We start from the raw sequence: 20,103 nt of genomic DNA, 5'->3' as shown, positions 1-20,103 counted from the left end.
AAGTTTTTGATTGGTTCGATGTATAGCTGAGAAGAGAAAGCAGTTTTCAGTGCCTTTTGGAAACACCTTATAAAAGAGGATCGCAGCCCCACAGCCAAAGTCCTCTGGAGGGAAGGGACCAAGAGCAGGTCTTTTTTGGCTTCTGGGCTCACCTGATACCTGGTAACATCTCAGTTCTTTCTAGTCTTTTTTTTCAAAGTAAGCTTTTGTCTTTCCCTCAACAATCCAACCCCAAAATAAAACCCCAGACCTCTGCATTATTAACTTTAATTTGTATGTCAATGGAAAAGGTAAATATAAGTTTTCTGAAAATTGGAAAGGTTGAATAAGTAGTTCAAGTATGTACTAATATCTAGATGACTTTGATAAAAATACTCTGCCTACTAATTCATAGAGAAAATGTCTGGCTGGGTCAGGTTCCTTTAGAGAGGTCTGTGGTCCAGAAAAATTGGTGGCCTCTTCAATGGAAATCTATCTATCTCTATATATCTCTCTCCATTAAATATACATAATATTTTAATATTAAATATATTATAAATAATTATATAATACTAACACAATATATAATAAGTTTTCATATTATAGATATTTATATTCTATAATATATAATATATATTTTATCCTTATTTCATTTTCAGAATTTTAACTGTATCTCCTTGTTTTTCCTGATATTTTCAAATATATAGACATTTGTGTAAAATTCTAATTTGTGTAAACATTCTAATTAATTTTGAAATAGTTTTAGGCTATCTTCTGTCAATTTTGTTTACAGAAATATGACATTTCAAGACAATCTCCGTTCCTTTCCTTGCTTAAGAGAACATAATTTGTGACAGATCAGAACATTCCCCAATGCCAAGATATACAACATTAACTGCCACTTCTTTATCCATAAGTCCCTTCTTGGTCATCTTATCCTAGTTTGCTGATAATGGTTTAAACTATTAACTCTTTCAATGAAAGCATCACGGTTTTTTTCAGATTTTATTTATCAAATGGGAACTGATTTGGTTGTACATTTCCATTCTAGAACTTCTACCTTTAGACCAAGACTGAAGATTTTGACAAAAATCATTTATTCCAGCTGTTATGTCTTGACAAATTTTGATATTGCATAATGAACTAATTGTTTTTCTGAACTTTATAAGTTTGCCTGTATCATCACCTCATTTTGCCTAATGGTTCTTATCAACTAGATAAAACATTTAGCTAAAAATAAACTTATGATTGCAGCCCTGGAAGGGTTCAAGGTCAGGTCGGATGGGTTTGGAGCAACCTGGGATAGTGGAAGATGTCCCTGCCCATGGCAGGGGGTTGAAACGAGATGATCGTTAAAGGCCCTTCCAACCCAAACCATTCTGGGGTTCTATGATTCTCTTCTGGCTAAGATCTGTTTTCAAAATGTGAAAGAATTGTGAGCAATCAACTTATTAGAGCAAGTTAACGATCACGTCCTGAAAACATGTTGCCCCACAAAGCACTCATGATGTCATATGGGTCTTACTGATTATTTTTGAATGCTTGAAGAAAAAGACCATATAGTTGCTTTTTTTATTAACACAGTTATTTGTACAGTTCAGGAGATTGCAGATCCCAGGGACTGTCTGTCAAACATCTTTCTTGGTCGTTTTCCCTACACAGGGGGAATCCACAGCCATGAAGATCCTTTATCTGCTCTTTTCTCTCCTCTTCTTGACACTCCATATTTCTCCAGGTAAGATGGGAAAGAGATGCAAGAAAGGGGTTTTTGTGCACCTGAAGCAAAATTCCCAAGCACGTTTTAACTGCTCCTGGTTAAAACTACTAGAATCCAGATAGGAATTAATCAAACAACTCAGTGCTGAAAACTTTTTCAAAGGAGGAGAAATTGCAGCTTCTGAAGTCCTGAGAGTGTGTCAGGAAGTCTGTCTCACTCTCCACCTCCACTTCGATGCACTGTGAGCTGAGGATCCCACCTCTGGAAGGTGTAGACCTGCTTTGCAACCTCACCTCTCACATGGCCTTTCAAAATGACCGAAATCTGGGCCACTTAAGGCAACTTGGTGGTCGAGGCAGCTCCAGGGATGGAAAACCCTTCCACTGCATTGCCCTGCCCTGCAGAGCCAGAGGAAAGGAAATGTTTTGTTATTGTTGCAGGTTTGTCTTCACCCCGGAGGGAAATGTTTCTCTGTAGAAAAGGGACCTGTCACTTTGGAAGATGCCCCACCCATCTGGTTAAAGTCGGAAGTTGCTTTGGGTTCCGCTCCTGCTGTAAATGGTGAGTTTCGTGTTCACCCAAGGCACATCTGAAGCGTGAACAGACAAATATTATTTCTGTGTCCTAAATCCCAAGGGGTTACTGAGAATTTAAATTAAATATAAAGGGGAAAAAAAGCCATGAGGACAATCAAGTGTTGCACGTTGTCCAAGAAGCTTTTGGACAAAGCTCTCAGGCACATGGTGGGATCATTGGGGTGTCCTGTGGAGGGTCTGGAGTTGGACTTGATGATCCTTGTGGGGTCTCTTCCAGCTCAGGATGTTCTATGATTGTATGAACAGTGCTGTTTCTCCTGAGATGTGCATCGTGCTCTGCTCCAGCAAGAAGGATAAAATACCATCAGAGATGTCAACCTTGTGTCATCTCAGCTCTGTTTGATCCCTTTCCAGCTCCTGTGCCAGAGTGAAATATCAGAGTCTGGTATTTCCAGAACTGGGTTGCTGTGCTGTGGGTGACCACAGGTGCCTGAGTGCCTTCAAGTGTGTGCAAAAAGAGCAACGCTGTTGTAAAAAGAAATTATCATGTGAAAAATAGCCTTCTATTTTCACTCAGGAATGAATGCATTCACCCCGATATCAATTCCCTGCTTTTCCTGAGGCCACAGAGAAATATTTCTTACTCATAGGTGTGAGTGCACAGGGCTGTCCCAGCATGACTACACATATTATATATTTTGGAAAACACTTATACTCAAGAGGAAAATACACATGGATTGAGAATAAATAGAGAGGGACTATAAACAGAAAGAAAATCTGAATTTATTTTTTTTTCTTTGTGCAGGCCATGGGATGTACAAGACTTCAATGAACCAAACATTGAAGAGCAATGAAAATTTCTTCTAAACCTAGGAATTTACTTGGGATCTCCTTACTGCTAAAACCACTGGATCCTGCTGCAAAGCCTAACGCACCTTTCACTTCCAATGCAAAAAGCTTTAGAGTAAATCCAAATGTATTCTGCACTGCTCCCCCTCCTCCTAAATAAACTTTGCATTGAAATCACTGAAACAAGGGTGTCTGCTGCATGGGCTGAGGTCATGATCCCACCTGGGTTTGACACACAAACCCCAGAGGGCTGAGGCTTCCCTTTGTGGAACTGGGTTCAGATGGCAAAATCCTTTTTTTTTCTTACTGTGCAGGAATCTTTTCTTGGTAAACAGAAATAGTTGAAACCCCTCACTCCCCACCCTGGAGGCCCTGGGCTCCTCCTCGTCTTGCTCCAGCACACTGTAACACTCCTTGCTGGAGGCCTTGCTGGGAGCTGTGCTGCTCCATGTCCCATCCCACCACATGGCAGGGAGGGATTCCCTTGTCCTCAAAAGAACTTCAGATGATCCCATGGACAACCTCAGTGAGATCTTTGTGGACCCCACAGGGAAATAGGTCTGCCAGGGTAGCTGTCCAGCTCCCTATCAAGGGAATATCATGAAGAGGTCCCATGGACCAGAAGGGCCACCCTGCAGGGTGTGAGCAGGGGGTCTTCTCCCCTCCAACCCCTTGGACACAGCCTGAGGTTAGACTGGCAGCTCTCTGCCAAGGCTGTCCTCACCCTCTCTGCAAAGTGCCTAAGTGATTGTGATCCCCCTGTGGGTAAATACATGTGGGTGTCCACGAATATGTGTGTTCATAAGATGTGGTTCTGCTTGTGCTGGTAGAGATTTCTCTGTCCAAGGAGGCCACCCTGTCCATTTCCAAACTTCCAACTGGGTATACAGCACTTGGTAGAGATGCCAGGCTTTTGTTTCTTGGCATTTTACCTCCACCCTGTGTCACTGGGTAACTTAATCCAGCTCTCAATTTCTAGGAAGACACCTCTAAGTTGACTAATTATCCACAGCAGGCCACATCATTAAGGAAATGTTTCTGTTCCCTGTGAGTGTGGTGAGGCCCTGGCACAGGTTGCCCAGAGAAGCTGTGGCTGCCCCATCCCTGGAAGTGTTCAGGGCCAGGCTGGATGGGGCTTGGAGCAACCTGGGCTAGTGGAAGGGTCATGGCAAGGGGGATTGAACTAGATGGTCTTTAAGGTCCCTTCCAAACCAAACAATTCCAGAATGATTCTATGAAAGAAGGACTCGGTTCATCTCAGACTGGATTGGTGCTGTGTCTGCACCAACTAATTACTGTCTCCATCCCAAAGATTTTCCAGGAGGTCCCCCAGCCCGTGTGCTGCTGTGCAGGGGGTGTCACAAGACGTGTTGCAGGAGGAAAAGGGTGACATTGCAACAGCCCCGGGAGGCACCTCAGCCCCTGCCACTGCAGCAGGGAGGGACGAGGGGCAGCCCCAGCACCCCCACACTGATGGGGCGCTGCCTGGTTGGCCAAGGGCAGATGTGTCAGCAGCAATAAGGGCATGTCCCACCCTCTGGCAACGGTGTAAAGCCAGGGTGTTTTGGGCAAAGTGATACTCCTCAATTGTGACTCTTCCGTGTGTGACTCCAGGTCAGATTGTTACAGCCCTTTGCTGCCTTGGTGTGCTCTGAACCAACCCCTTCATCAGGTAGGTGACTGAGGAGTCACTTCCAGGACATTCAGACCCTTCCCTGCTCTCTTGCTCTTCCCTGGCTCACTGTTGCACCGGGTAGGAGACTGTCCTTGCTGGGAATCCTGGGAATGGTCTGGAGTTGGGGATGGGCACTCCCCAGGTGAACTGGGAGGTACTTTCCTGAGCTCAATGAAGCAGGGGTGATTGAAACAGCCAGCCCTGGGCTGGCTGAGGTACTGGAGAGTGCTGGGTGAGACTCCAGCTTGGCATCTCTGGTACAAGGATTGCCCTAAATTCTTGACCATGGTTTGGTTCCTGGTGTGTCCTCTCTGCAGCCTTGTGAAGACCCAGGACAGGCACCAGCCATGCGGATGCTGTACCTGCTCCTCCCCTTCATCCTCCTGTTGGTCCACAGTGCTGAAGGTGAGAGGGAAAGAGGGGACATGGGTGAGGCTTGAGCTCCCATCTGTGGGGTTTTCCAGTTCCTGAGAAGCGACCACATTTCTCAGATATACATAATATTTGGGAGGGATTGTCTCTTACAAAGAGTTGGGCAAATGAGGACTCATCACAGCAATTCCCATAGTTCCCACTGCTCTTTCCCTGTGTTTCTCCACATGCACTCATGTTGCTGCAGAAAAAATAAAGCCTGACTGGAGAGGTAAAGATGTTTGGATTGGTGCTTAATGCCCACAGGAGGCTGAGATGCAGAGCCACTGCCAGCTGCTCTGGAACAAGACAGTTATCCCATACTCATTTTATTCAACCTCTTTCACTGTGCAGGATCCTCCCTGGCCCCAGGAAATAAGAAGGAATGTGAGCGAGAAAATGGCTACTGCGGGTTTCTGAAGTGCTCTTTCCCCTTTATCATCCAGGGAAAATGTTCAAGGTTTTTCTTTTGCTGCAAAAAGTAAGTTTTGTAATTGCAAAAGGTACTGTTATGGCAGAAGTTCTTTGAGTGCCCATGACAAGCTAATGGCTTAGTGATCTACGTGCTCCAAGGCAGAGCCCAGGGGAGGAAAGGGACTAGCCCTGAATGGGGCTGCAGGAGCCTCAGGTCAGCCAGTGCCTCCCCAACCTCCTCCAGTGCCAGGAAGCTCATTCAGGCTTTGCAGAGAACTCACCAAAACCACTAAAGAGTGAAACGTTTGTGGTCCTTGGGCAACACCTAGGACATGATCCAGGTTTTGCTGCATCTGCACACACTTGGAGTCAGGGCTGCCACCACTAAGATAAGCCAGGTCCAATCTGTCTGCACGAAGGACTGGGCCTCCCCTGTGCTGAGCCTGAGTCTCCTGCACCACAGACTGGATGGTCCTTGCAGGGAAGGTGGGAGAGAGTGGGAGGAAAAGTTACAACAGCTTGACATGCTTGTGTGCTTTCTTTATACAGCATGTGGGGTTGAGACCCTGAAATGTCCAAGCAGAACGTTCCCCTTGCTTCTGGCTCCTGATGTCTTCTGATGGACATGTCCTGATGTCTCTCCCCTCGCTGCCTCTGCCAGGCCCAGCTGCTGGGACAGCAGCAGTGGCAGCTGCTCCTGCTGGGTGCTGCTGGGCTGGAGACATCTCGTCCCAGCCGTGGGCTCTGTGGGGCAGAGGCTGCTTTTGCCAGCTTGAATAAAGATGAGCAGTTTGGCATTGCAGGGGTGGGCCGTGTGTGTGTGTCCTTGGGATGGAGGGGGTGCTGTGCCTGCTGGCTGTGGGGGTGGCAAAGGTGGGTTGTTGTGAGGAGAAGCATCTGGGGATGCTGGGGGTGCCCAGTGTGTGTGTCCCTGGGGATGCTCCTGCCTGGCAGTGAGTGGGGACACAGAGCCTGTCAGTGCCTGTTGGTGCAGGGGGTTTGGTGGTGCTGTGATAGAGCTGCTCTGGGGATGCTCCATCTGGGAGTGCAGGAGCCCTGCCCTGGTCCTGCTGGTTATGTGTGTCTCTTGTCCCTGACAGCCATGGCTTCATGCACAGGGCTGTGCTGGGTGTTGTGTTTCTTTGGTGGGCATGGCCAAGACTGCCCACCAAACCCATCCCAGATGTCTCAGAGTTCCCAGCAAACCTCCCAGTTGGGAACCTCCACCTCCCTCATCTGCAGTGGAGCTCAGTGCTGCAGCACAGTTCCCACTTGGCTCCCTCCTGTTTCCAGCCCTACAGCATCAACCCCTCTACCAGCTCCACAGCCCCTCTCCCTTCCACAGCCCTCCTGGAGGAGCCTGATCCTGCAACCAGCCCTCAGAAAACCTCTGTGTGCCTTGCAGGGAAGCAGGTCTTCCAGTAGGTGACCTGTCCAAAGGGTCCCTTGGACTCCAGCCTAGAAAAGTCCAGAAATGTATTCCAACAGGGAGAAAGCAGAGTTCTCCTCCCTGCCTGCCTTAGGAAACAGGGATTACATCACCATTCTCCCCCAACAACCAGTCACCTCGGCCTTCCTGTCAGTGCAATCCCCTGCCCTGTGCAGTCACACCACGTGTGTGTCCCTGCACACAAGGGTATGGCAGCAACTGGTGATTCCATGGCTGGGATGGATCCTTTCCATCCCAAGGGCACAGATCACCCTCAGCCCTCCATCCTTGACTTCCACACCTTCTGCTTCCCCGCTGGCCAGGCACCCTTCCCAGAGCCATGGCAGGGGCTGATGCTTTCATCTGCTCCCAGGACATCTCAGCAGCACAAGTCCTGAAGCTGAGGGTCCCTGCTGGATTCAGAGTAGCCCAGTCTCCTGGGACATCAAACCCTGTGTCCACATCAGCTCGGACTCTTTCCTCACACCCACCATCAAGATCCCACCCTGTGGTCCAGGTCCAGCACAGCAGGTTCCCACTGGCTTTGTAGGATCATCCCCTTCACTTTCATTCATGTATCCTTTAACTGAACGTTTAACAGTCACCATGAATATCACTGATCTCAGCAGCTCAAAGCTGTTCTGCTGTTCTGCTGTTCCTTTGGCCCAGACCATATCGAACAAGACTGATGGTGTTGTGGAGCGTCATCCATGAGCTTAATATAGTAGTGATAGAGGAGAAACAGCAAGAAGAGGAGAAAGATCAATGGATAAATTATATTTTTGTTACCCATGATAAGACATGACTTCCATGGAAGCAGTGAACTGGAGATGCTGATCACAGAATCACAAAATCTTCAAATAAATGCAGAGATGAAACCCCCTGTTATAATACTGAAAGTTAAGGAGGTTTATAACTCCTTGTGCCCATTCCCTGTTACCTCCTCATTATTTTGTCAACTTGGAAGAGTCAAGGAGAGAAGTCTTATTGACTCTTTGAGAGTGGTTGCTGCTGCTGCAAATTCCAAGGAGGTCATGCCAGGCTCCCCCAGCCCGTGTGCTGCTGTGCAGGGGGTGTCACAAGACATGTTGCAGGAGGATAACGGTGACATTGCAACAGCCCCAGGAGGCACCTCAGCCTCTGCCACTGCAGCAGGGAGGGACGAGGGGCAGCCCCAGCACCCCCACACTGATGGGGCACTGCCTGGTTGGCCAAGGGCAGTTGTGTCAGAAGCAATAAGGGCATGTCCCACCCACCAGGAGGGGTATAAACACAGGGTGTTTTGGGCAAAACAGCATCTCCAGACCCCAAAGGCATCTGGACACAAGCTATTCCTGTTGGATTTGCTGCTGCCTGAACACCAAGACCTTCATCAGGTAGGTGACTGTGGGATCTCTTTCTGGAAACCTCCCCATTCAGGTTCTCAGCTCTAAGCCCATCTCCACAGACTCACCTAAAGGACAAACAGCTGGAAGTATCCAGGTGTGTTACTAGGCTATCACAGATGTCTGGGAAAGAGAATAAAAGCCTTCATATGAGTCTCAGAGCCCAGAACATGTGGGAGGTGAAACTAAGGTTTTCTAAGTAGAGGAGAGACTGGAAAGGTGTCTTGATGCTGCAGGACGGGCCTGAGATCTTCTTTGTGGGCAAATAATAGAAACTTTGTTTGGATTGAACTGGTAAGAATTTGGGTCATGTGTGCAGTCTGTTCTCTGGGGAAAGCCTATGGAAGACCTTAGAGAAAGTTGTTGGAAGTTGGATCATCTTAGGGAATGGATTTCCCAGAGACTGAGACAGGAGGAAACACTCCCAAGGTTTGCAGGGTGGCACAGACCTCAGAATTGTTCTTGAGAGAAAGGTAGAGGAAAGATCATGTGCTGTGTTTGGAGGCAGCCCCTCTGCAGTTTTGGGAACCCCAGTGCCCAGGCTTCTGCACCCCCTGGGTGCCTCCATGTCCTCATTGCCTTGGTGTCCCCTCTGCAGCCCTGTGAAGAACTTGGAGAGGTGGATCAGCCATGAAGATCCTGTACCTGCTCTTCCCCTTGCTCCTGCTGCTGGTCCAGAGTGCTGCAGGTGAGAGGGCAAGAGGGGAGTCAGGGGAACCTGTGATTCCCCCATCATTGGGGTTTTCCATGTCCCTGGAAGTTACAGTGTTAGTGGGAGTGATGCAAATATCAGTGGGCATTGATGAGAAAAGTGTTTATCCAGCGATCTTCCAGTAGGACACAAACTTGGGACTGAGAGAATCCTTGAAGGTAGAAGCTTGGCTTATTCTGCAAGTCAAGAATGGGCTTGAGTTCAGGCTCCAACTCTGCACCCAGCCATTTCTTTTTGGGTGTCTCTGGATGGTCTCTTGCCCTGTACAGGCATGGGAGAGAGCCCCAGGGCTGTTCAGTGGGTTGCTTGGGGCAGAAAGCATTTGTGCCTCTTCTCATGCAGTGCTGCATCAGCTGAGTGTCCCAAAACCTCATTATCCCAAGGCATGATCCCTGCAACGGCTGGGCAAGGAATTTCCCTCAGAGGTCACACCAGCCATGGCACAGCCAGGACAGGCATGTGGGATGTGAGGAGTCCCCTGTTTTTCCAGCTGTGCTGGTGCAAGCAGTGTTGGGAATGCTGTGGGCAGACAACAAGGCTCTTCCTTGACCTCACGCTGCTCCTTCCCACTCTCTGCTCTTGTCTGTACCCAATTTAGTGGTGGAGAATCCTAGAGAGACATGTTGCTCTTGAAGGTGTGGCTGTGGAGAGGTTGGAGCTGAGCACAATTATTGGACTGAAATGCACAGGGAGTGTCAGCCTTTCTGCAGCCACACATAGCTCTCCCAGACTGTTGATTTAATTGTTCTCTGTGTGTCTTGCCCCATGGAAACAGGAAGCAAATTCAGATGCAAAATAAATGGCGGAGACTGCAGATTTGGGAAATGCCAATACGGTACAAAACCAATTGGAAGATGCTCATCATTTAGAGTGTGTTGCAAAAGGTAGGTAAGAGATCCCTGGTTGACTAAGATAGTTCTCCTTTTTCCACAGAAAGATTTGTTACAAAGTTATCTCTAGCTAATGCCTACTAAATGACCTGTATTTACGGTTTGCATTTATAGGGAAAGGAAGGGAAAAGCCGTAGTGGGTTTGGACCAGCCCTGAGTTGGGCTGCAGGAGCCCCAGGTCAGCCAGTGCCTCCCCAATCTCCTCCAGTGCCAGGAGGCTCATTCAGGTTTGCAGAGAACTCAACCAAGTGACCAAAAAGTGAAGCATTTGCTGTCCTTGAGCAACACTCAGGACACGATCCAGATTTTGCTGCATCTGCACACACTTGGAGTCAGGGCTGCCACCACTAAGATAAGCCAGGTCCAAACTGTCTGCACAAAGGACTGGGCCTCCCCTGTGCTGAGCTTGAGTCTCCTGCACCACAGACTGGATGGTCCTTGCAGGGAAGGTGGGAGAGAGTGGGAGGAAAAGTTACAACAGCTGATGTGCTTCTCTGCTTTCTTTGTACAGCACATGGGGTTAAGACCCTGAAATGTCCAAGCAGGACGTTCCCCTCGCTTCTGGCTCCTGGAACCATCTCCTGATGTCCTCTCCCCTCCCTGCCTCTGCCAGGCCCAGCTGCTGGGACAGCAGCAGCGGCAGCTGCTCCTGCTGGCTGCTGCTGGGCTGGAGACATCTCGTCCCAGCTGTGGGCTCTGTGGGGCAGAGGCTGCTTTTGCCTCTTTAGCTTGAATAAAGATGAGCAGTTTGGCATTGCAGGGGTGGGCCGTGTGTGCGTGTCCTTGGGATGGAGGGGGTGCTGTGCCTGCTGGCTGTGGGGGTGGCAAAGGTGGGTTGTTGTGAGGAGAAGCATCTGGGGGTGCCCAGTGTGTGTGTCCCTGGGGATGCTCCTGCCTGGCATTGGGGTGGGAACACAGAGCCTGTCAGTGCCTGTTGGTGCAGGGGGTTTGTTGTGGGAGTGATGGAGCTGCTCTGCAGGTGCTCCCTCCGGGAAGTAGGAGCTTTGTCCCTTGTCCCTGACAACCACAGCACCTCTAAACCATGTCCCCAGTGCCTTATCTACGTGGTTTTAAATCCCCCCAGAGATGAGGACTCCACGATACCCTGGGCACCTGTGCCAGTTCCTGATGGGACATTTAGTGATGTAATTGTTCCTAATGCCTGACCTAAACCTCCATGGTGCAATTGGGGCCATTTTCTGGACCTGACATTTGTTCCCTGGGAGGAGGGATCAATCTCAAAAAAGCTTCCAATGCCACTGCTTTCCACAGCTGGAGGGTTTAGTGAGAGACATTCAGATCAGGCCAGTCTGCCTTGGCCTTTCCTCCCCCTGTGCTCCCCTCTCCTGACACTGACCCTGAGCCTCACCTCTGCACCTCACCACCCTTCACCTCTGCAAAACAAAGCTGTTCCCAATCCCAGGCAGCTCCTGCCCAGCCTGTGTGTCACAGGACGTGTTGCAGGAGGATAAGGGTGACATTGGAACAGCCCCAGGAGGCACCTCAGCCTCTGCCACTGCAGCAGGGATGGACGAGGGGCAGCCCCAGCACCCCCACACTGATGGGGCACTGCCTGGTTGGCCAAGGGCAGTTGTGTCAACAGCAATAAGGGCATGTCCCACCCACCAGGAGGGGTATAAAACCAGGCTGTTTTAGGCAAAGCAGAATTCCATGATCCCAAGGAAATCTGTAGCTGAACAATTGCTGTTGGATTTTCTGCTGCCTGAACAACAAGACCTTCCTCAGGTAGGTGACTGTGGGGTCTCTTTCTGGAAACCTCCCCATTCAGGTTCTCAGCTCAAAGCCCATCTCCACAGACTCACCTAAAGGACAAACAGCTGGAAGTATCCAGGTGTGTTATTGGACCATCAGAGATGTCTGAGAAAGAGAATAAAAGCCTTCATATGAGTCTAAGATTTGAGAATATGTGGGAGGTGAAATGAAGCTTGCCTGAGTATAGGAGAGGTTGGAAAGATGCTTTGATGGTGCAGGAGGTACATGAGATCTTTGCTGGGCAAATGGAGACTTTCTTTGGATTGAATTGGTAAGAATTGGGGTCAGGTGTGCAGTCTGTTCTCGGGGGAAAGTTTCTGAAAGATTTTAGACAAACTTATTGGAAAAGGATCATCTTAGGGAATGGATTTCCCAGAGGCTGAGACACCGGTAAATACTCCCAAGGTTTGCAGGGTGGCATAGACCTCAGAATTGTTCTTAAGAGAAAGGTAGAGGAAAGATCATGTGCTGTGTTTGGAGGCAGCCCCTCTGCACTTCAGGGAACCCCAGTGCCCAAGCTTCAGCACCCTCTGGGGTCCTCCATGTCCTCATTGCCTTGGTGTCCCCTCTGCAGCCCTGTGAAGACCTGGGAGAGGAGGATCAGCCATGAAGATCCTGTACCTGCTCTTCGCCTTGCTCCTCCTGTTGGTCCAGAGTGCTGCAGGTGAGAGGGGAAGAGGGGATTTGGGGAAGCTCTTGGCCCCCATCCCTGGAATTTTCCATGTCCTGGGAAGTGACCACATTTCTTGGAAGGATGCAAATGTTATACAGAATTGAGGAAACTGGAGCTTTTCAAGTGAATTTCCTACAGACACAGACGAGGGGTGTGTGGAGCTCCTGGAAATACAAGCCAGGCTACTTCTGTGAGTCAAGAAGGGGATTTGTTTCAAGCTCCAACTCTACACCCAGATGTTGCTTTTTCAGTGTCTCTGGGAGAGCCCCAGGGGTGTTTGGGTTGCTGGGTCTCTGGAGCACAGAACTGTCCCTTTTCATCTAGTGCTGCATCAGCTGAGTGTCCCAAAACCTCATTACCCCAAGGCATGATCCCTGCAAGGGCTGGGAAAAGATTTCCCTCACAGGTCACATCAATCATGGCACAGCCAGGACAGGCATGTGGGATGTGAGGAGTCCCCTGTTTTTCCAGCTGTGTTGGTGCAGGCAGTGTTGGGAAAGCAGCTGGGGAGCCAACACACTGCTCCTTCCCACTCTCTGCTCTTGTGTACACCCAATTTAGGGTGAAAGAGTCCTTGAAGGTGAGACATGTTGCTCTTCAAGATGTGGCTGTTGCGAGGTTAGAGCTGAGCACAACAGCACAATTGTGCTGAAATGCACAGGGAGTGTCAGCCTTTCTGCAAATATACACAGCTCTCCCAGACTCTTGATTTAATTGTTCTCTGTGTGTATTTTTCCACATGGAAACAGGAGGCAAATTCAAATGCAAACTAAGCGGGGGCCACTGCAATTTTGGGAAATGCCCCTACGGTACAAAAGCAATTGGAAGATGCTCTACATTTAGAGCGTGTTGCAAAAGGTAAGTAAAAGATCGCTAGCTGACAAAGATAGTTCTCCATTTTCCACAGAAAGATTTGTTACAATGTTATCTCTAGCTAATGCCCGCTAAATAATGTCGTGCATGTATGGTTTATGGGTGAGGCCCAAGAAGGAAGGCAAAAGCCCTTGTGGTTTTGGGCCAGCCCTGAGTGGGGCTGCAGGAGCCCCAGGTCAGCCAGTGCCTCCCCACCCTCCTCCAGTGCCAGGAGGCTCATTCAGGCTTTGCAGAGGACTCAACCAAGTGACCAAAAAGTGAAGCATTTGCTGTCCTTAGGCAGCACCCAGGACATGATCCAGGTTTTGCTGCATCTGCTCAGACTTGGAGTCAGGGCTGCCACCACCACTAAGATAACCCAGGTCCAAACTGTCTGCACAAAGGACTGGGCCTCCCCTGTGCTGAGCCTGAGTCTCCTGCACCACAGACTGGATGGTTCTTGTAGGAAAGGTGGGAGAGAGTGGGAGGAAAAGTTACAACAGCTGATATGCTTGTCTGCTTTCTTTATACAGCATGTGGAGCTGAGACCCTGAAATGTCCAAGCAGGACGTTCCCCTCGCTTCTGGCTCCTGGAACCATCTCCTGATGTCCTCTCCCCTCCCTGCCTCTGCCAGGCCCAGCTGCTGGGACAGCAGCAGTGGCAGCTGCTCCTGCTGGCTGCTGCTGGGCTGGAGACATCTCATCCCAGCCGTGGGCTCTGTGGGGCAGAGGCTGCTTTTGCCAGCTTGAATAAAGATGAGCAGTTTGGCATTGTAGGGGTGGGCCGTGTGTGCGTGTCCTTGGGATGGAGGGGGTGCTGTGCCTGCTGGCTGTGGGGGTGGCAAAGGTGAGTTGTTGTGAGGAGAAGCAGGTGGGGATGCTGGGGGTGCCCAGTGTGTGTGTCCCTGGGGATGCTCCTGCCTGGCATTGGGGTGGGAACACAGAGCTTAGCAGTGCCTGTTTGTGCAGAGGGTTTGTGATGGAACTGCTATGCAGATGGTCCCTCTGAGAAGTGGGACCTTTATCTCTGATCTGGCAGTCACAGGTGTCCCTTGTGTCTCACCACTAAACCATATCTTCAAGTGCCACATCTACATAACTTGTAAATCCCACCAGAGAAGTGGACTACACCAGTGCCCTGGGCAGAGTATTGCAATACTTGACCACCTTTTCTACAAAGAAGTTGTTCCTAATAGCCAATCTAAACCTCTACTCGTGCTACTAGTGGCCATTTTCTCTGGTCCTGATGACTGTTACCTGGTAGAAGAGACTGTCTCCAATGATCATCCACTGCCATTGCTTTCCAGAACTGGAGAGATCAGTGAGGAATGCTCAGATCAGCCCTGTCTGCCATGGGCTTTTCCTCCCCTTGTGCTCTCCTCTCCTGACACTGACCCTGAGCAGTCACCACGAGCACCTTCACCTCTGCAGAGCAAAGCTGTTCCCCCACGCCAGGGACTCAGTCACGGGAGAGTGGAAGGCTTAGACAATGTTAATATAAAGCCTTGCTGATGAATCACGAGGTGCAGAAAGGACTCCCTCGCTTTCCGAACTCCTTTTCAGAGAAAGGTTTAGATGTGGCTAAATCCTATCTTAGCCTGGGACTGTGTCAACAGTTTAAATTTAAATGAATTATAGAGGTGTGATTAAACCATGTTGTCCTGCAGGTTTTAATGATGGCAAAACGGATACATTTATACAAATGAATTATTTATTATGGCAAATTAACAAACAGGTGAACAGACGAAAGATCTTAATCAGAATTCTTTACTACACAGTTTAAAAGCTAAAAAACTACTAGTAGGGTATTGCATAACAAAGTGATATAGTGCAGTGTAGCAAAGCAATTATGTTAAAGCAATTGTATTGAAGGAAGCAAAAGAAACAATTATTAGGTGGAGATTGATATAACTCACCATATGAGATAGCGGGTATATCGCTCTTGCTCTTAACCCCTGGGCAGTAACCATAAAGAGGTGTCCCTGCTTCATGGGAGAAGCTCCAGACTTCGAGGAAGTACCTGAAAGAGTCTGCCAAGTGGAAGCTGGACTGGGATTTTATAGTTATGAAGTGAGAGAGTGGTAGTCACAGATTTACAAGCCTGCAGGCTTGTTTATCTGTCAAATCCTGCTTCAAAGTCACGGGGTGTATTCAAAGTCTGCTGAAACAGGATGGTTTTAGCCTAATTGAACACCAAATCAACACTGGGGCGCCAGCAGTTGATAACTTGCACAGTATGTGTTCCTTGATTGGATTTTAGACCTTATCAGAGTGGGGCTTTCCTGCCACAGGCTCCTGTCCAGTTCCTGTGTCAAAGGACTGTGTTGCAGGAGGATAAGGGTGACATTGGAACAGCCCCAGGAGGCACCTCAGCCTCTGCCACTGCAGCAGGGAGGGACGAGGGGCAGCCCCAGCACCCCCACACTGATGGGGCATTGCCTGGTTGGCCAAGGGCAGTTGTGTCAACAGCAATAAGGGCATGTCCCACCCACCAGGAGGGGTATAAAACCAGGGGTTTTAGGCAAAGCAGAATTCCAGATCCCAAGGGAATCTTGATACAAGGGATTCCCATTGAGTTTGGTGCTTCTTAAAAACCAAGAACTTCATCAGGTAGGTGACTGTGGGGTCTCTTTCTGGAAACCTCCCCATTCAGGTTCTCAGCTCAAAGCCCATCTCCACAGACTCACCTAAAGGACAAACAGCTGGAGGTATCCAGGTGTGTTATTGGGCCATCAGAAATGTCTGGGAAAAAGAATAAAAGCCTTCATATGAATCTAAGAGGTGAGAACATATGGAAGGTGAAACAAAGGTTTTCTAAGTAGAGGAAATGTGCCTGGATGCTGCAGGAAGGACCTGAGATCCTCTTTCTTGGTGGAGTAGGGGCTTACATTAGCAAAGTAGGGAGATACTTTTTCCACAGCTGTAGGGAGATTTCCTACCATTTCAGGTGTCAGTAACTCCAAAGGTTGATTTCTGTTTCCATTTTTGGGCACCAAGAGACTTCCCTGCCCTCTGGCTCATCCCTGGATCAGAACTGCATGGGGCAGGGGTGGCCAGAGTGAAGCTGGGGAGTGTCCTTGCTGGGAATCCTGGGACAGGTCTGGAGTTGGGGATGGGCAGTGCCAAGCCAAGCTGGGAGGACTTTCCTGATCCCAGGGAAGCAGAGGTTATTTGGCAGAGTGTTTGTGGCATGGGTTTGATTCATGAATCCTGAGGGAGTAAAAGTCCTTTACTTCTGTAACTGTTGATGGCAATGTCATCTCTTCAGTTTCCAAATTTGACTGGACATTTATTTGAATTGAATTGGCAACAACTGGCCCGAGGTGTGCAGTCTGTTCTCTGGGGAAAGCCTATGGAACACCTTAGAGAAAATTACTGGATATGGATCATCTTAGGGAATGGATTTCCCAGAGACAGACAGGAGGAAACACTCCCAAGGTTTGCAGGGTGGCATAGACCTCAGAATTGTTAAGAGAAAGGTGGAGGAAAGATCATGTGCTGTGTTTGGAGGCAGCCCATCTGCACTTCAGGGAACCCCAGTGCCCAGGCTTCTGTACCCCCTGGGGTCCTTCATGTCCTCATTGCCTTGGTGTCCCCTCTGCAGCCCTGTGAAGACCTGGGAGAGGAGGATCAGCCATGAAGATCCTGTACCTGCTCTTCGCCTTTCTCCTGCTGCTGGTCCAGAGTGCTGCAGGTGAGAGGGCAAGAGGGGATTTGAGGAAGCTCTTGGCCCCATCCCTGGAATCTTCCATGTCCTGAGAAGTGATCACATTACTTGGAAGGATGCAAATGTTATATGGAATTGAGGAAACTGGAGCTTTTCAAGTGAATTTCCAACAGACATAAACAAGGGGTGCATGGAGCTCCTGCAAATACAAGTCAGGCTTCTTCTGTGACTCAGGAAGAGGGATGGTTTCAGGTTTCAACTTAGATGTTCCTGTTTCAGTGTCTCTGGGTGTTCTCTTGTCCTGTACAGGGATGGGAGAGAGCTCCAGGGGTGGTTTGACTGGTGGGCTGCCTGGGGCATGAGCTGTCCCTTCTCATTTAGTGCTGCATCAACCACGTGTCCCAAAACATGTTGATCCCTGCATGATCCCTGCAAGGGCTCTGCAAGGACTTTCCCTCACAGGTCACACCAATCATGGCACAGCCAGGACAGGCATGTGGGATGTGAGGAGTCCCCTGTTTTTCCAGCTGTGCTGGTGCAGGTAATGTTGGGAATGCTGTGGGGAGCCAGCAAGGCTCCTCCTTGACCTCATGCTGGTCCTTCCCATTCTCTGCTCTTGTGTGCACCAATTTAGGGGGAAAGAGTCCTTCTAGATGAGACATGCTGCTCTTGAAGATGCCCCCTCCTCTGCGGGGAGGTTGGAGCTGAGCACGAATATTGGCCTGAGATGCACGGGGAGTGTCAGCCTTTCTGCAAATATACACAGCTCTCCCAGACTGTTGATTTAATTGTTCTGAGTCTTTCCCCACAGCAATGGACACAATCCAATGCAGACTAAGCGGGGGATTCTGCGCAGTGGCGAAATGCCCCTCTGGTACAAGACCTGCTGGAAAATGTACAACAGTTAGTGTGTGTTGCAAAAGGTAAGTAAGAGATCCCTGGCTGAAGAAAGTTTTTACTCCTTTTTCCACAGAAAGGTTTGTTACAAAGTTATCTCTAGCTAATGCCCACTAAATAATCTCCTGCATTTATGGTTTGTGGGAGAGGCCCAAGAAGGAAGACAAAAGCCCTTGTGGGTTTGGGCCAGCCCTGAGTGGGGCTGCAGGAGCCCCAGGTCAGCCAGTGCCTCCCCAATCTCCTCCAGTGCCAGGAGGCTCATCCAGGCTTTCCAGAGGACTCACCAAAATCACTAAAGAGTGAAAAGTTTGTGGTCCTTGGGCAACACCCGGGACATGATCCAGGTTTTGCAGCATCTGCTCAGACTTGGGAGTCAGGGCTGCTGTGGTGGTTTTAATCTAGGCCTTCCTTGGTTACCAGTTTGTAACCAAGGAAGAGGCAGTGTTCCCAGTATTCCATAGGATTTTCACGTAAATCGGGGTATAAATAAGAAGGGAAGAGAGGCCTTCACTCTCTTCTCTTCCAGCGGGGTATGGGAACAGTGGGTCCTTGCGTTGGTCTCGCTTATCTAAGGCTGAGGCCTGCAGCGACCGCTGGCCTGCCACGTGGAGGATAGCAGAGTGCTGGCCGTGTGTGCCAATCCTACTTTTTTCTAAGGGACGTGGTGAGATTAGTTTTACTAGTTATTTTACTAATTCTCGGGTTTGATTGCATATATCTGCTCGGTGTCCCTTGTTTGTTCCCTTTTATTCCCCTTTCCCCTTTCCCTATCCCTTCAGGAGGTGTTTGAATTCCTTTTTGCTGTGTACATAGCATCTTACTGTAATATACATCAAATATATATTTTTTTATATAACTAGCTGAATTTTCGGGTTCTTCAATTTACATAGTTTTTTTTCCTTTACTCTGGGAGAAGAAGGGAGGGGAAAGGGGGGGGCTGCTACTGAGTCTTTGGGCATTTGGTAGGGAACCAAGTCTGAACCATCACAGCTGCCACCACTAAGATAAGCCAGGTCCAACACCTGAAGAAAAGTACAAAGATCAGCGTTTACAGAGCCGTTGTACTGTCTATTCTTTTATATGGATCCGAATCATGGGTCATTTACCGGCACCACTTGCGTCTCTTAGAACGCTTCCATCAGCGCTGCCTCCGTACAATCCTAAACATCCACTGGACTGACTATGTGACCAACACGTCTGTCCTTGAACAGGCAGCAGTCACGAGCATTGAGGCCATGCTGCTGAGAACACAGCTGCGCTGGGCAGGGCACATCCCCAGGATGCAGGACTACCGCCTCCCTAACATCGTGCTCTATGGGGAACTTGCCACTGGCTACCGCAAGAGAGGAGCCCCGAAGAGGAGATACAAGGACTGCCTGAAACAATCCCTCAGCTTTGGCCATATTGATCACCACCATTGGTCTACCCTGGCCTCCAATCGGGAGGCCTGGAGACACACCATCTATAACACTGCTGCTGCTTTTGAGAACACACGCAGGGTCACTCTCGAGGAGAAAAGGCAACGCAGAAAGAATCGCGTCTCGTCGATATCACCTGGGGAGTCTTTCTGCTGTGCCTTCTGCAACCGGACTTGTCTATCTCGCATTGGCCTTTTTAGCCATCAGCGCGCTTGTAGCAAGCGTGGGTAGAGCCCTTCTCAAATCTTCGTTCACGAAGCCCAGCCATGATGATGAAGCCAGGTCCGAACTGTCTGCATGAAGGACTGGGCCTCACCTGTGCTGAGCCTGAGTCTCCTGCACCACAGACTGGATGGTTCTTGCAGGGAAGGTGGGAGAGAGTGGGAGGAAAAGTTACCACAGCTGATATGCTTGTCTGCTTTCTTTGTACAGCACGTGAGGCTGAGATCCTGAAATGTCCAAGCAGGAAATTCCCCTTGCTTCTGGCTCCTGGAACCATCTCCTGATGTCCTCTCCCCTCCCTGCCTCTGCCATGCCCAGCTGCTGGGACAGCAGCAGTGGCAGCTGCTCCTGCTGGCTGCTGCTGGGCTGGAGACATCTCGTCCCAGCCATGGGCTCTGTGGGGCAGAGGCTGCTTTTGCCAGCTTGAATAAAGATGAGCAGTTTGGCATTGCAGGGGTGGGCCGTGTGTGCGTGTCCTTGGGATGGAAGGGGTGCTGTGCCTGCTGGCTGTGGGGGTGGCAAAGGTGGGTTGTTGTGAGGAGAAGCAGGTGGGGATGCTGGGGGTGCCCAGTGTGTGTGTCCCTGGGGATGCTCCTGCCTGGCA

General features: G+C 49.5%; 2 protein-coding genes across 2 annotated transcripts; both read left to right on the top strand.

Annotated features, from left to right (window-relative positions):
- The first annotated feature begins 106 nt into the window (after positions 1-106).
- Positions 107-3,243, top strand: LOC126640276 (antimicrobial peptide THP2). Its single transcript, XM_050315911.1, has 4 exons — positions 107-162; positions 1,642-1,714; positions 2,137-2,257; positions 3,038-3,243. Exons 2-4 carry the CDS (start codon positions 1,657-1,659, stop codon positions 3,084-3,086), a joined length of 228 nt encoding a protein of 75 aa, XP_050171868.1. The 5' UTR covers positions 107-162; positions 1,642-1,656; the 3' UTR covers positions 3,087-3,243.
- Positions 3,244-4,648: 1,405 nt separating this feature from the next.
- LOC126640174 (gallinacin-3-like) lies at positions 4,649-10,730 on the top strand. The gene is given in 5 exon segments (XM_050315739.1): positions 4,649-4,753; positions 5,074-5,161; positions 5,522-5,648; positions 9,074-9,083; positions 10,509-10,730. Coding segments are annotated over 4 exon segments (417 nt in total). The 5' UTR covers positions 4,649-4,753; positions 5,074-5,103.
- Positions 10,731-20,103: the final 9,373 nt, after the last annotated feature.

This window comes from Myiozetetes cayanensis, unplaced genomic scaffold, assembly GCF_022539395.1.
Source record: "Myiozetetes cayanensis isolate MyiCay16 unplaced genomic scaffold, myiCay2020 scf2-11, whole genome shotgun sequence".
Lineage (NCBI taxonomy): Eukaryota > Metazoa > Chordata > Aves > Passeriformes > Tyrannidae > Myiozetetes > Myiozetetes cayanensis.
Note: the sequence above shows the minus strand (reverse complement) of the source record. Positions and strands in the feature narration are given on the sequence as shown.